The sequence below is a fragment of the Rhinopithecus roxellana genome, chromosome 9 (assembly GCF_007565055.1).
Source record: "Rhinopithecus roxellana isolate Shanxi Qingling chromosome 9, ASM756505v1, whole genome shotgun sequence".
Lineage (NCBI taxonomy): Eukaryota > Metazoa > Chordata > Mammalia > Primates > Cercopithecidae > Rhinopithecus > Rhinopithecus roxellana.
The window spans coordinates 85,737,686-85,752,984 of record NC_044557.1 but is presented as its reverse complement, the minus strand read 5'-3'; the positions used below and the strand labels follow the sequence as shown (position 1 = coordinate 85,752,984).

Below are 15,299 nucleotides of genomic sequence, written 5' to 3'. Positions count from 1 at the left end.
AAATCCAAATTGAAGACTGGAACAGCACTCACTGATCCCACATTGCCTCATGGCAAAATTGGGCTGCCCTCTTGGATGAGCCAGAGTGGTCAAGTTTGCTACAGACCTCTCCATTCTCTATCACTCACCTGTCAGCTTCACCCATTTCCATTACTGCTTGGACCCTGACTTAGGATACTGCTTAAGAGTTTTGTTTTGTTTTTAGAGATAGGGTCTCATTCTGTCACCCAGGCTGGAGTGCAGTGGCACAATCATAGCTCACTGCAGCCTGTAGTCACACGCCACCAGGCCTGGCTAGTTTTTAAGTTTTTGTAGAGAAGGGTTCTCACTATGTTGCCCAGGCTCGTCTCAAACTACTTGCCCAGGCCGCAAGTAGTCCTCAGATCTCATCCTCCCAAAGGCTTGGGATTACAGGCGCACCACGCCTGGTCTGAGAGTGATCTTTTTTTTTTTTTTTTTGAGACGGAGTCTCACTCTGTCACCCAGGCTGGAGTGCAGTGGCCAGATTTCAGCTCACTGCAAGCTCCACCTCCCAGGTTTACGTCATTCTCCTGCCTCAGCCTCCCGAGTAGCTGGGACTACAGGCACCCGCCACCTCACCCGGCTATTTTTTTGTATTTTTTTTTAGTAGAGATGGGGTTTCACCGTGTTAGCCAGGATGGTCTCGATCTCCTGACCTTGTGATCCGCCCGTCTCAGCCTCCCAAAGTGCTGGGATTACAGGCTTGAGCCACTGCGCCCGGCCTGAGAGTGATCTTTTTGAGCATATGTTTCTCCCACTGGGTTAGCACAGTGTTTGGCACCTAACGTGTAAACAGGATTTTTTAAAAAGGAAGTTGCCTATTCTAGAAAACTTGGCTAACATAGTCCATGAAAGGAGAGGGAGAGGCTTTGTGTAAAAAAGACCCACACGCAAATCCTACCTCTGCTACTTATTAATACTAGCTTCCTCAGCCTGATTGTTTCCTTATCTGTGAACTGAAGTCAACAGCATCTGCTCCACAGCATTACTAAGAAGTTCCGATAAGCTCGGGCGTGCAAAACCCTAGACAAAACACGGAAGTTCCCTCTTTCTCCAAGAAAGAAGAATAGCTTAAGTTGAAATGAATTTGGGTTGGAATTAGGAAGGAAGATTTTAAGAGCTGAGGCCACATCTTATTATGTTTGCACAGCTAGAAGTGCTTAATAAATATTTAATGATAATGATCATTTAGCTCAATAGAATATAATTATACAAATTGTGAAAATAAAATTATGCCAGGCTGTCATTACAGATAATGGCCTGAATACAGGGATAACAAGGGGCACACCAGAGCCCGTTGCTGTGATGGCTGCCAACAGGCAGGGAGCTCACAGAGCTGCTAAGGGCTCCATGCAGGGATTGGGGGGCCTGGAAGCTAAGGAAAGGGGTAGGAGCAAGCAATCTGGGCCAAGGGGAGAGGCTGGTGGGAGTCATACTGTCCAGAGCCTTGTGGTCCAGCACGGTGGACCCATCCCATGGGATGATGGAGTGGGAAGTCATTGGAGAGTTTTCAATAGGAGAACGGCAAGAGTTGATATATGATTTTAAAATGTTTTTATCATGGTAAAATATTTATAACATATATTAACATTACTATTTTATATTAACATATATTAACATTATATTGTTAATTTTATTATTTTGTTATAATTTGTTATTATTATTATTTTGAGACAGGGTCTTGCTCTGTCACCCACCCTGGGGTGCACTGGCACAATCACAGCTCACTGCAGCCTTCACATGTTGGACTCAAGCAATCCTCTCACTTCAGCCTCCAAACCTCTGCCTCCTGGGTTTAAATGATCCTCCTGCCTCAGCCTCCCAAACAGCTGGGATTACAGGCTTGTGCCACCACGCCCGGCTGATTCTTATATTTTTAGTAGAGATGCCGTTTCACCATATTGGCCAGGCTGATCTCAAATTCCTGCTCTCATGATCTACCCACCTTGGCCTCCCAAAGTGCTGGGATTATAGGTGTGAGCCACTATGCCCTGCCTGAAGCAAAATTTTTAAAGGAAAGACTGAGGCTACATCTCTGCTATCTGCCAACTAGATACAGGGATTATGCAAATTTCCTCCAGGAATACAAATCAAGTGGAGGGAGTGACTGGGATTACAGAGGCACATCACCACGCTCCATGCTGGGCTTTTTCTGCTTTTTCGATAGTACTCATCCCAATGGGTGTGAGGTTGTATTTCACTGTAGTTTTGATTTTCATTTCCCTGATGACAGTGATGTTGAATATTTTTTCGTGTACTTATTGGCCATTTGTATATCTTCTTTGGAGAAATACCTATTCAAGTCCTTTGCCGATTTTTAAATCAGATTGTTTTTGTTGTTGAGTTTTCGAAGTTCTCTCTATATTCTAGATATTAGTCATCCCTTATTGGAGGTATGATTTGCAAATATTTTCTCCCCTTCTGTGGGTTGCCCTTTTACTCTGTTGATAGTGTCCTTTTTTTTTGAGATGGAGTCTTGCTCTGTTGCCCAGGCTGGAGTGCAGTGGGGCAATCTCAGCTCACTGCAACCTCTGCCTGCGGGGTTTAAGAAATTCTCCTGCCTCAGTCTCCCAAGTAGCTGGGACTACAGGCACGTGCACCACCATACCCAGCTAATTTTTTTTTTTTTTTTTTTTTTTGAGAGGGAGTCTCGCTCTGTTGCCCAGGCTGGAGTTCAGTGGCGCAATCTCGGCTCACTGCAACCTCCATCTTCTGGGTTCAAGTGATTATTCTGCCTCAGCCTCCCAAGTAGCTGAGATTACAGGCATGCACCACCACACCTGGCTAATTTTTGTATTTTTAGTAGAGACAGGGTTTCACCATGTAGGACAGGCTGGTCTTGAACTCCTGACCTCAGGTGGTCCACCCGCCTTGGCCTCCCAAAGTGCTGGGATTACATGCGTGAGCCACTGTGCCTGGACTTTTTTGTCAGCCAGGCTGGAGTGCAGTGGCATGATCTTGGCTCATGTAACCTCTGTCTCCTGGGCTCAAGCAATTCTCCTGCGCAGCTGGGATTAGAGGTGTGTGCCACCATTCCTGGCTAATTTTTGTACTTTTAGTAGAGATGCGATTTTACCATGTTGGCCACGCTGGTCTCGAACTTCTGACCTCGGGTAATCTGCCCAGCTTGGCCTCCCAAAGTGCTGGGATTACAGGTGTGAGCCACTGTGCCCGGACTTTTTTTTGTTTTTGCAACAGAGTCTCACTCTGTCGGTCAGGCTGGAGAGCAGTGGCACAATCTCAGCTCACTGCTACCTCTGTCTCCCGAGGTCAAGCAATTCTCCTCAGTCTCGAGTAGCTGGGATCACAGGTGTGTGCCACCACGCCTGGCTAATTTTTGTCTTTTTAGTAGAGATGAGATTTCACCCATGTTGGCCAGGCTGGTCTTCAACTCCTGACCTCAGGTAATCCGCCCACCTTGGCCTCTCAAAGTGCTGGGATTACAGGCGTGAGCCACCGCGTTGGGCCTGGCTAATTTTTGTATTTTTAGTAGAGAAGGGGTTTGACCATGTTGCCCAGGTTGGTCTTGAACTCTTGATCTCTGGTGATCCACCCATCTTGGCCTCCCAAAGTGTTAGGATTACAGGTGTGAGCCACTGCGCCCGGCTGATAGTGTCTTTTCATGTACAGATTTTAAAATTTTTCATGAAGTCCAATTTGTCTATTTTTTCTTTTGCTGCCTGTACCTTTGGTTATCTAAGAAATAACTGCCAAACCCAGTGTCATGAAGCTTTTCTTCTATATTTTCTAAAAAATTTATAGTTTTATAACTTTCACTTCAGTCTTCAATCCATTTTAATGTTTGCACATGGTATCAGATGAGGGTCCAACTTCATTCTTTTGCATATGGATATCCAGCTTTCCCAGCACATTTGTTGAAAATACTTCTTCCCATTGAATGGTCTTCGCATCCTTATTGAAAATAATTGGACCATATGTGCAAGGATTTGTTTCTGGGCTATCTATGCTAATCCATTGGTCTGTATGTTTGTCTTTATTTTTTATTTTTTTTTTTGAGGTGGAGTCTTGCTCTGTCGCCCAGGCTGGAGTGCAGTGGCGCGACCTCGGCTCACTGCAAGCTCCATCTCCCAGGTTCACGCCATTCTCCTGCCTCAGCCTCCCGAGTAGCTGGGACTATAGGCGCCCGCCACCACACCCGGCTAATTTTTTTGTACTTTTAGTAGAGACGGGGTTTCACTGCGTTAGTCAGGATGGTCTCGATCTCCTGACCTTGTGATCCGCCCATCTCGGCCTCCCAAAGTGCTGGGATTACAGGCGTGAGCCACCATCCCCGGCCGTATGTTTGTCTTTATGCCAGTACCACACTGTTTTGATTACTGTAGCTTTGTAGTAAGTTTTTTTGTTTTGTTTCGTTTTTTGAGACAGGGTCTTGCTCTGTCGCCCAGGCTGGAGTGCAGTGGCGTGATATCTCATTGTAACCTCCGCCTCCAGGCCCCATCAACCTCTAGGCTACAAAAGTAAGGGTCTCTTCTGGCCATCACACAAACTGGTTCTTTCATCATGCTTGATCTGAGAATGCCTGAGCTTTTATTGAGCTTTTTTCTTTCTGAAATCTCTCCAATGCAATCAGAAGCAACTGGCCCATCCCACAAGCTTTGTGGCCACCATTCCCACCATGGTGGCCACTTGTGGCAACTTTGCCTTCAATGGACACTCCATGCAGGCAATGACGTGATGGTTTCAGTAACTATTTTGCCAGGGCATGCTGTCAGTGAGGGCTTCTCTACGTACCAGCGCAATCAATTCAGATAAACAGCCCCAGATCCTCATTTTTGTGGGTGTTTCCAAGGACCACTCCAGGCTCCAAGTATGAATGTTTCAACGCTCAATCAGGAAGGCAGAAACTTCTCAGCTATTTCTATTTTTATTTTTTTGAGAGTGAGTCTTCCTCTGTTGCCCAGGCTGGAGCGCAGTGGTGTGATCTCAGCTCACTACAACCTCCGCCTCCTGGGTTCAAGCAATTCTCCTGCCTCAGTCTCCCGAGTAGCTGGGATTACAGGCATGTACCACCATGCCCGGCTAACTTTTGTATTTTTAGTAGAGACGGGGTTTCACCACGTTGGGCAGGCTGGTCTCAAACTCCTGACCTCAAGCGATCTGCCTGTCTCAGCCTCCCAAAGTGTTGGGATTACAGGTGTGAGTCACTGCGCCTGGCCCAGAATTGTTTTCAAGGGTATTGTTAGCGCTGGAGGCACATGACTGAGAAGGGAGAGGTGCTATAGAGCAAAAGGGAGGAGATGCTACCTAAAGATCAGGAAGCTGGGACTGCCCCTGGCCTGGAGCCCACACTTCCTCCCAAAGGACTCCAAGGCTGCCACTGTTGAGCAGACACTGAAGAGTGAAGCCGCTCAAAGCACTACATGTGCAGGTGGTGATCCCTATAAGCCCACTGCAGTCACTACCCTGCAGCCAGCAGGCAGATAAACAAGGCTTCTTCTTCCCACCCCACAGCAATCTTTCACAGGGGCCTCCAATTTGCAGAACCTACCCAGAAGCCAGCCAACAGGGCATTCTGGGAAGTGCAGAAGACTGCCTTGCACCACCCTGGGATGCCCATGAGAATGGTGCAGAGGCACTGTCGGGAAGACAAAGTGAGCCCCTAAAAAATGGAGCTAACGACAGGATGAGACTAACTCACTGAGCTTTTTCCAGAGCCGGGAAGTTCTCAAGGATAAGTCTTGAATTCTGCCATTTAGGTTTAAAGCTTGTTTCCTTTTTTACATTTTTTTTTTTTTTTTTTTTTTTTTTTTTTTTTTTTTTTTTTGAGAAGGAGTCTCGCTCTGTCACCCAGGCTGGAGTGCAGTGGCCAGATCTCAGCTCACTGCAAACTCCGCCTCCCGGGTTTACGCCATTCTCCTGCCTCAGCCTCCCGAGTAGCTGGGACTACAGGCGCCCGCCACCTCGCCCGGCTAGTTTTTTGTATTTTTTTAGTAGAGACGGGGTTTCACCGTATTAGCCAGGATGGTCTCGATCTCCTGACCTCGTGATCCGCCCGTCTCGGCCTCCCAAAGTGCTGGGATTACAGGCTTGAGCCACTGCGCCCAGCCTTTTTTTTTTTTTTTTTTGAGATGGAATCTCGCTTTATTGCCCAGGCTGGAGTGCAGTGGTGCTGCATCTGCTCACTACAACCTCTGCCTTCCGAGTTCAAGCGATTCTCCTGCCTCAGTCTCCTGAGTAGCTGGGACTGCAGGCGCACACCACCATGCCCGGCTAATTTTTGTATTTTTAGTAGAGATGGGGTTTCACTACATTGGCCAGGCTGGTCTCAAACTCCTGACCTCATGATCCGCCCACTTTGGCCTCTCCAAAACTTTTTTTTTGAGACAGGGTCTTGCTCTGTTGCTTACACTGGATTGCAGTGGCACAATCACCACTCACTGCAGCCGTGACCTGCTGGGCTCAAGCCATTCTCCTGCCTCAGCCTCTAGAGTGGCTGGGAACACAGGTGCATGCCATGATGCCCTATTAATTTAAATTTTTTTTTGCCGGGCGCAGTGGCTCACGCCTGTAACCCCAGCACTTTGGAAGGTCGAGGCAGGAGGATTACCTGAGATCAGGAGTTCAAGACCAGCCTGACCAACATGGCAAAACCCTGTCTCTACTAAAAATACAAAATTAGCCTGGCATGGTGGCACATGCCTGTAATCCCAGCTACTTGGGAGGCTGAGGCAGAATAATTGCTTGAACCTGGGAACCAGAGGTTGCAGTGAGCCGAGAGTGCGCATTGCACTCCAGCCTGGGCAACAAGAGTGAAATAAATACATAAATAAAAATAATTTTTTTTTTGTTTTTGAGACAGAGTTTCTCTGGTTGTCCAGGCTGGAGTGCAAGTGGTGCTGGCCTGGAACTCTTGATCTCAGGTGATCCACCCACCTCGGCCTCCCAAAGTGCTGGGATTACAGGCGTGAGCCACAGCGCCCAGCCGGAGGTATTATTTATTTTTCAGTCTCCCTCAGACCTGAAGGTCAGCTCTAAGAGGGCAGGGACCATGGCAGCCCTGCTCACTGGCTGTACCCTTGTGCTTAGCAATGCCTGACATGTATTTCTGTGCTCAATTATGTGCGCCAGGACCTGAGGTCACAGTGGTGAAGATGACACTACACTTAACACCCTCCAATTCAAACCTCTGCCAAAATGTGCTCCCTATCTCCGTAAATAGCTCTTTACCAAGGTCTTTCTGATATCTCAGTAAGCTGTGCTGATATTCCACATCAGCTCCCTCTTGAAATCGGACCCCAAACCCTACCACTTCCCATGATCCTGCTACAAGTTAAGTTGGTGGCCGGAGGCGGTGGCTTACGCCTGTAATCCTAGCACTTTGGGAGGCCGAGGCGGGCGGATCACAAGGTCAGTAGATAGAGACCATCCTGGCCAACATGGTGAAACTCCGTCTCTACTAAAAATAGAAAAAGAGGCCGGGCGCGGTGGCTCAAGCCTGTAATCCCAGCACTTTGGGAGGCCGAGACGGGTGGATCATGAGGTCAGGAGATCGAGACCATCCTGGCTAATACGGTGAAACCCCGTCTCTACTAAAAAATACAAAAAACTAGCCGGGCGACGAGGCGGGCGCCTGTAGTCCCAGCTACTCGGGAGGCTGAGACAGGAGAATGGCGTGAACCCGGGAGGCGGAGCTTGCAGTGAGCTGAGAGGCGGCCACTGCACTCCAGCCTGGGCGGCAGAGCAAGACTGTCTCAAAAAAAAAAAAAAAAAAAAAAAAAAAGAAAAAGATAGCCGGGTGGCACGTGCCTGTAATCCCAGCTACTCAGGAGGCTGAGGCAGGAGAATTGCTTGAACCAGGGAGTCGGAGGTTGCAGTGAGACGAGATCGCACCACTGCACTCCCGCCTGGCGACAGAGCGAGTCTCCGTCACCAAAAAAAAAAAAAAAAAAAAAAAGAAAAAAGTTAAGTTGGACCCCTTACTCTTCCAAGGGCCTCCCCACTCATTCAGAGCGAATTCTGCGGTCTCCACGGCCCTCCCCGGTCTGGCCCCTGACCATCTCCTGCCTCTCTCCTCCCAGCTGCTGTCCCCTTGGTACCGCCGGCCTCCTGAGGGCCAAGTTCCTGGGTTCTAGTAATCATCTTCTACCTGGTCTCTGTGATTCCGCCTTTACGCGCACCAACCCCCTCCCAGCCGGCAGCTGCAGGGATCTTTTTAAAACTGCCCGGGACTCCTTTGCTCAAACCCTACCACGACTTCCCATTTTTTTACATTAAAAAAAACCAACAGGACCTAGCCCCGGCTGCCTGTCAGACCTCAGCGAGCACGCCAGGCTCTGCACACCGTCTCTCGGAGCAGTCCCGAAGAGGCTGTTCCCACCGGGCTCCAGGACCTCCTCCGGGCAGCTGCCCGCCCTTCATCCCCAATGAAGGCGCCTCTCCCCATCACCCCGCGGCGCAGAGCGGTGCAGCAAGCCCGGCCCCGCCGCATCGCCCGTGCTGGTCTCTGCTCTTCCACCGGCCGCGTAGCTACCGGGGCAGGACGCATCCGCTGTCCTCTTGGTCGTCCCTCCCAGAACTTTACGCTTCAGGAAAGCATCACTTTTTGCCCACGGCAGCACGCCCGGTCCTAGCACAGCGCAGGCGCTTAACACACAGCACCGAGCAACGAGGCCCGGACTCAGAGGGTTTTGCTTGCCCATTCGCAGAGCCCTCACCCGGATCAAAGTCGTAGTCCGCCACCGCAGCCCAGAGACTCCCGAGAAGGGCGCGCCCCCGCAACGCCCCGGTCCCCGCCCCTCACTAGGCTCTGGGCTCCTGGCTCCACGTCGGGTCACACACTCGCTGGGGGAAGGGCGGCGCATGCGCAGATGGGGCGCGCGAGGCATCACGGAGCTCGTAGTCTCCCGGACGGGCCGCTCCAGGCCTCGCGGCGGCGCCTCCCCACACTACAACTCCCACGGGGCAGCGGGCGCGGCTCCCCGCACCCACCGGCTGGCCGGCAGGGCAGCCACTTCGCGGTCGGGCCCGCCGGCTGCCGCCCGCGCGAGGGGCGGGAAGATGGCGGACGTGGTCCTGGGCAAAGACAAGTGCGGGGAGCAGCGGCTCATCTCGCTACCTCTATCCCGCATCCGGGTCATCATGAAGAGCTCCCCCGAGGTGTCCAGCATCAACCAGGAGGCGTTAGTGCTCACAGCCAAGGCCACGGTGAGGGGGTAGGGCGGGGGTGTGGGCCGCCCTTACCCGTCGCGCCCCGTCCCGCCCCGCCGGGCTCTGGGCACTGTCCAGTCCCCTTGGGCCCGCGCGCCGCCGGCTGCCCTTGCCGGGCTCGCGCGCGCGCCCCGCTGTCCCCGTCCCACGCCGGCGCGCGCCACGGTGTCCCCGCGCCCCCACACCTTCTCGCGCGTCTTCGCCCCGCCCACCCCGCGCCGCTCCCTCTGGTTCTCGAGTTTTTTCGCCCCGCCTACCGCGCGCCTCTCCCGCCCTTCCTCTCCTTCCTTCGCTCCGCCCGCCCCGCCCTTCCTTGCGCACCTTCTCCCCTCCCACCCCACTGTCCTCCCGCCATTTCTCGCGCGCTTCCGTCCGGCAAACCTGTAAGCTCCCGCGTTCCTCTGCGCGCCTTTCGTCCCGCCTACCTGTGCGCTCCAGTCCTGCCTCGCGTGCGGCTACGGTTTCCGGCTCTAGCCGTGGGCGTCAGCGCCGAGTGGCGTTTTTCTCGTTAGGTTTTTTTGGGGGCTCTTTCGTCCGAGGTTCCCATTCCCGGCGTTCCTTTTCTCGTCACTGGCCTGCCTCGTGCTCGTGGGAGGTGCAGCCGGGCGCTTCACCCGCCACTCGAGGCTTTTTTCCCCGCAGGTGCGGTGCCAGCTCCAGCGGTCCAAGGCTTTGGAGCCCGCCCGCCCGCCCGCCACACCCGGCCCCTCGTCTTAAGAGGCAGCACATACCCCAACCAGAATTTAAGGAAGTCCAGGGAACTTAGTTTTACAGACTGTTTAGCATCCTCTTGGGTGCAAAATAGTTAATTTTGTCCCTTTTTTTAAAAGTTGCGTCTTTATAGTATTAGGCCAGGTGTTTTCCTGTTCTGAAACTGGGCCATATTTCAGCTACACAGTTAAATGCTTTAGCTTGCCTTGGATTCCATTTTCCAGTCCCTACTTGTAGTTAAGTATATGATGTTCCGACAGTGTTGGACTAGAACTAAGGGAAGTGGGAAATTACAGGTTTCTTGCCCGCTTTGTGTCAGAGCCATGTTTTCCTAGAACCCAGGGAAATAATTGCATATTCAGCAATTATTGCCCCTACGCCACAAACAGCCAGAGGGAAAGTGACCCTGGGGTCATCTGGGGACATTTGTATTTTCCTGTACAGTTTCATTCTATTGGTGTTAAGGAATGAGGATTTATGCAGGCACTTCTGATCCCTTATTTTTTGAGATGTGAGTTGCCCAGGCTGGAGTGCAGTGGCGTGATCTCGGCTTACTGCAACCTCTGCCTCCCGGGTTCAAGTGATTCTCCTGCCTCAGCCTCCTGAGTAGCTGGGATTACAGGTGCTTGCCATCACACTTGGCTGATTTTTGTACTTTTTGGTAGAGACAGGGTGTCCCCATGTTGCCCAAGTTAGTCATGAACGCCTGACCTCAGGTGATCCGTCTGCCTCAGCCTCCCAAACCGCTGGGATTACAGGCCACAATGGCTGCCTCTCTCATCCTTTATTAACTGAACTAGATGCATTAAAGTCAAAACCTTGAGAAAGGCTCAGTTCAGCCTCTGTAAAAATGAAGACTTGGCCCTGCTATAAGAACTGGGGTGCAGGAGGGAGAAGATGATCAGTTCTGGTTGTTGCATTAGGTCTGAGGATTGATTGTACGTTAGTTTCTAGAATAGAAAAGTTTCGGCAAAATGTGAGCTGTGGTCACTATAGTTGTAGGTGAACCACGTTAGAAACAGTGTATGCAAATAGAAGACTAAAAATGTATTACTGAGCCAAATATAATTTTTGAATGGCTTTTTGCTTCTTTCTTTTCTTTTTTCTTTTCTTTTTTTGAGACAGAGTGTCGCTCTGTCTCCCAGGCTGAAGTGCAGTGGCGCGATCTCGGCTTACTGCAAGCTCCACCTCCCGGGTTCACGCCATTCTCCTGCCTCAGCCTCCCGAGTAGCTGGGACTACAGGCGTCCGCCACCATGCCCGGCTAATTTTGATTTGGTATTTTTAGTAGAGAGGGGGTTTCACCGTGTTAGCCAGGATGGTCTCGATTTCCTGACCTTGTGATCCACCCGCCTCGGCCTCCCAAAGTGCTGGGATTACAGGCGTGAGCCAGCACTCCCGGCCGCTTCTTTTTTTACTCTAGAGGTTGGCCATTAAACAGTTATGATTAATATTTTTCATAAGTTAGATATCTAAAGCCTCTGGAAAATTGCCTGCTTCTCTGCCAGTTTTGATACCGGCTTTGCTTTCTTTCTGACCTCATGTTTTTCTTTTCCCCAGTGATTTCTCTCTCTCTTTTTTTTTTTTTTTTTTTTTTTTTGAGACGGAGTCTTGCCCAGGTCAGAGTGCTGCAACCTCCAACCTCTACTTCCCAGGTTCAAGCGATTCTCCTGCCTCAGCCTCTCAAGTGGCTGGGATTACAGGCACCTGCCACCATGCCCAGCTAATTTTTGTATTTTTAGTAGAGATGGGGTTTCACCATGTTGGCCAGTCTGATCTCAAACTCCTGACCTCAAGTGATCCTCCTGCCTCAGCCTTCCAAAGTGTTGGTATTACCGGCGTGAGCCACCACACCCGGCCTCCGCAGTGATTTCTTGTAATTTAAGAAACCAAGATAATCTGAAGTCTTAATGTAATTTTAAGCCTGATAATAAGGTATCAGCAATGTAATTTTACAAAATTAAGCTCTGTGGTACATTTTCAAAGCACACCTTTCATTTTCCTTTTTCATTTTGTTTTAGGAGCTCTTTGTTCAATGTCTAGCCACCTATTCCTACAGACACGGCAGTGGAAAGGAAAAGAAAGTACTGACTTACAGTGATTTAGCAAATACTGCACAGGAATCAGAAACTTTTCAGTTTCTTGCAGGTACTTAGTCTTTGAAACATTCTGGTTAAAAAATGATTAGTAATCAATAGCTCTTTCCCCACCCCTTGCCTCCCTTCTGCTTTCACGGAAAGACTTTTTGCTACTTTTTCCAAGCTGCAAAGTGCTATGAGCTGTCACAGGAAGATACTTTTAGTCTTCTCTGTTTGAATGTGTTTGTAATGTGGTCCACCTAGAACAACGGTGAAGACAACAACATTCAGAAGATGTTGGTTGGCCGCCTGTGCTGGGCAGTCCTTTACAGGGACCCTTCCTGCCACTGAAGGGAAAACTCAGGGTGGGTCCACATGCCCATAGTTAGAGCTTAAGTCTGCCCTGGGGCTAGCGCCTAGCCTATCTCAGGTAATCGGGCAGGGTTGCTTATAAAAGCAGCTCATAGAGACACCATGGTTTGTACTCAGTGGAATAATGGAAAGAGGCCTGTAGCATTTGTTAGGAGACAATGCTAGTTTCTGTGATATTTTACCCAGAAATGTAGCCTGAATTTCATCTTGTTTTAGAACCTCTTGTAGTGGTCAAAGCAGGAACTAGTACATTTTGAAATGTGCATTGCTGTGTTCAAAGTCTACCATAACCAATTGCTGATGTAAGCTTTATGTTTTTAAGATATATTACCAAAGAAGATATTAGCTAGTAAATACCTGAAAATGCTTAAAGAGGAAAAGAGGGAAGAAGATGAGGAGAATGACAATGATAATGAAAGTGACCATGATGAAGCTGAATCCTAAATCAAAAAAGTGCTTTAAAAACCAGCCTGGCGAGGACTGCCCTGGACCCGCTCCACTGTCTATAAGTAAACACAGCACTGCCCGCTTTTAGCATCTTCACTTCACAGACTTCCAGTGCGTGATATTCTTTCAAGGTATTCTTTCTAGGCCAAGATTGAGCGCCTCATGCACCTGCGCCACAAACAGCCAGAGGGAAGGTGACCCAGACAGCAGTCCCTCCTTGACAGGCCCACCCTGCAGCTCAGGCACCAAGAAAGCAGCCGATACTGGCAGCCATTGCAGCTCCAAACTGCAGAGGCAAAGCCAATTTTAACTTTTCAATTTACAGTCGATTTTGAAGAACTTCTATGTATCAGTTATGTAAATTCATGTATATATTTTGGAATCAGTTCTTATAAACAGCTCAATTCAGTTTTAGCTAAATATGTAGTTTATAGGACGTATGTTGTATTTGAATTTTTGTCTTAAGTTGACTGTTCAGATATTATTCTTTTCTATTAAAGATCTTTTCATATTTTTACAGTAAAATGCTTTATGGAACTAGTTTTAGAGCCCTCTGGCTTTAAGGCCTTGCTTACTGCCTGCAAATTTTGAGAAACTTAAAAATAAGCATTCTAACACTTTTTTTTCCACAGAAAAATTCCAAGTCAAATTATCAAATCAAATACAAAAATAAGTCTTACCTCTTGTATAAGCATGTTGTACTAAAAAAATGTTTTGAAACATTTTGTATATTGAAGATCTCTCTCATCTTACTGTTTTTTGCTTTAAATTCCTGGCACTTGTTTTTACTGTCTCTTAAGAGAAAACCTATCATAAGCCCATTTTTTTTTTTTTTAACCCCACATAGGGTAAATGTTTGGTTCCTCTCATTTCATTATCTTTTTTTTTTTTTTTTTTTTTTAAGACAGATTCTCACTCTGTCGCCCAGGCTGGAGTGCAGTGGCGCTATCTCGGCTCACTGCAACCTCTGCCTCCCAGGTTCAAGTGATTCTCCTGCCTCATCCTCCCAAGTAGCTGGGATTACAGGCGTGTGCCACCATGCCCAACCTATTTTTGTATTTTTAGTAGAGATGGGGTTCGCCATGTTGGCCAGGCTGGTCTCAAACTCCTGACTTCGGGAGTGATCTGTCTGCCTCAGCCTCCCAAAGTGCCGGGATTACAGGCGTGAGCCACCATGCCTGGCCTTCATTATCTCTTTTTTAAAAATAAGAGTTTATAATTTACATTCAGTAAAATCACCCTTTTTAGTGTGTAGTCTGTGAATTTTGACAAATGCATAGTTTTGTAACCACTTGATAGGACAGTTCTGTCACCCAGGACATTCCCCTGTTCCCTGTACTTAGTGTCTTCTCCTGCACCCTGGCAACTGGTGTTTTCTGTCCGTCTTGTTCATTAACATTTATTTTAAAATAAAATATTTTTAAAAATACTTTTTGGTGTACAGTTCTGAGTTTTGGCAAATGCAGTCAAGTCACCACCACCACCACCACAATTAACAACTATATCACCCTCCAGAAAATTCCCTTGTGGCCAACTCCTTCCCCACCTTTTACCCTAGCAACTGTCAAGCTATTCTGTGTGCCTATAGCAGGTGTCAGCAAATTTTTTTCTGGAAAGGGCCATGCAGTAAATAGTTCAAGCTTTGTGGGCTCTTATAGTCTCTGTTGCTGCTGCTAAACTCAGCTGCTGTAGTACGAAAGCAGCCAGGTAATTAATCTATGAAGGAATGCAGGTGGCTGTGTTTCAATAGAGCTTTATTTCTGCAAACTGAAACTTGAATTTTGTGTAATTTTCATGTGTCATGAAATATTGTTTTCTCCAACCATTTAATAATGTAAATACTTGTTAGCTTATGTACCATTAAAAAATGGCTGGATTTGGCTTCCAGACCACAGTTTACTGACCTGTCTTTTCCAGAATGTCATATAAATGGAATCATTCAGTATGTAGCATTTGTGTCTGCGGTTTTGCTGTTTAGCAGAATGCATTTGAGATTCATCTGTGTTGTCACAGCTATCAGCAGTTCGTTCCTTTATATTGCTGAGTAGGATTCCATTGTATGGATGTATCTGTTTATCCATTTTCCAGGTATATGGATAATTACCCATTTAGATTGTTTCTAGTTTTGGTGATTGTAATTTTTTTTATTTTTTTTTTTTGACAGGGTCTTACTCTGTCACCCAGGCTGGAGTGCAGTGGCATGATCATGGCTTACTGCAACTTCTACCTCCTGGGTTCAAGTGATTCTTGTGTGTCAACCTCCTGAGTAGCTAGGATTACAGGCACGGCATCACCACACTTAGCTCATTTTTTTGTACTTTTAGTAGAGGTGGGGTTTCACCATGTTGGCCAGGCTGGTCTCTACTCCTGACATCACATGATCCGCCCACCTCTGCCTCCCAGTGATGGGATTATAGGCATAGGCCACCACACCTGGCCTTGATGACTACAATTAATAAAGCCCTGTAAGTATTTGTGTACAGGTTGTTTGTTTGTGTTTTCT

The 15,299-nt window shown here is 48.4% G+C and overlaps 1 protein-coding gene and 1 long non-coding RNA gene across 2 annotated transcripts in view; one reads left to right on the top strand and one right to left on the bottom strand.

The window, feature by feature from the left end:
- LOC115899589 overlaps positions 1 to 8,882 on the bottom strand; it is a 31,720-nt gene extending 22,838 nt beyond the window's left edge. The window contains exon 1 of the long non-coding RNA XR_004059238.1: positions 8,296 to 8,882. This is a non-coding gene — a long non-coding RNA (uncharacterized LOC115899589). The remainder of the gene's footprint in view (positions 1 to 8,295) is intronic.
- Positions 8,838 to 14,225, top strand: CHRAC1 (chromatin accessibility complex subunit 1). The gene is made up of 3 exons (XM_010385445.2): positions 8,838 to 9,186; positions 11,921 to 12,047; positions 12,672 to 14,225. Exons 1-3 carry the CDS (start codon positions 8,842 to 8,844, stop codon positions 12,791 to 12,793), a joined length of 594 nt encoding a protein of 197 aa, XP_010383747.2. The 5' UTR covers positions 8,838 to 8,841; the 3' UTR covers positions 12,794 to 14,225.
- The last annotated feature ends 1,074 nt before the right edge of the window (positions 14,226 to 15,299 follow it).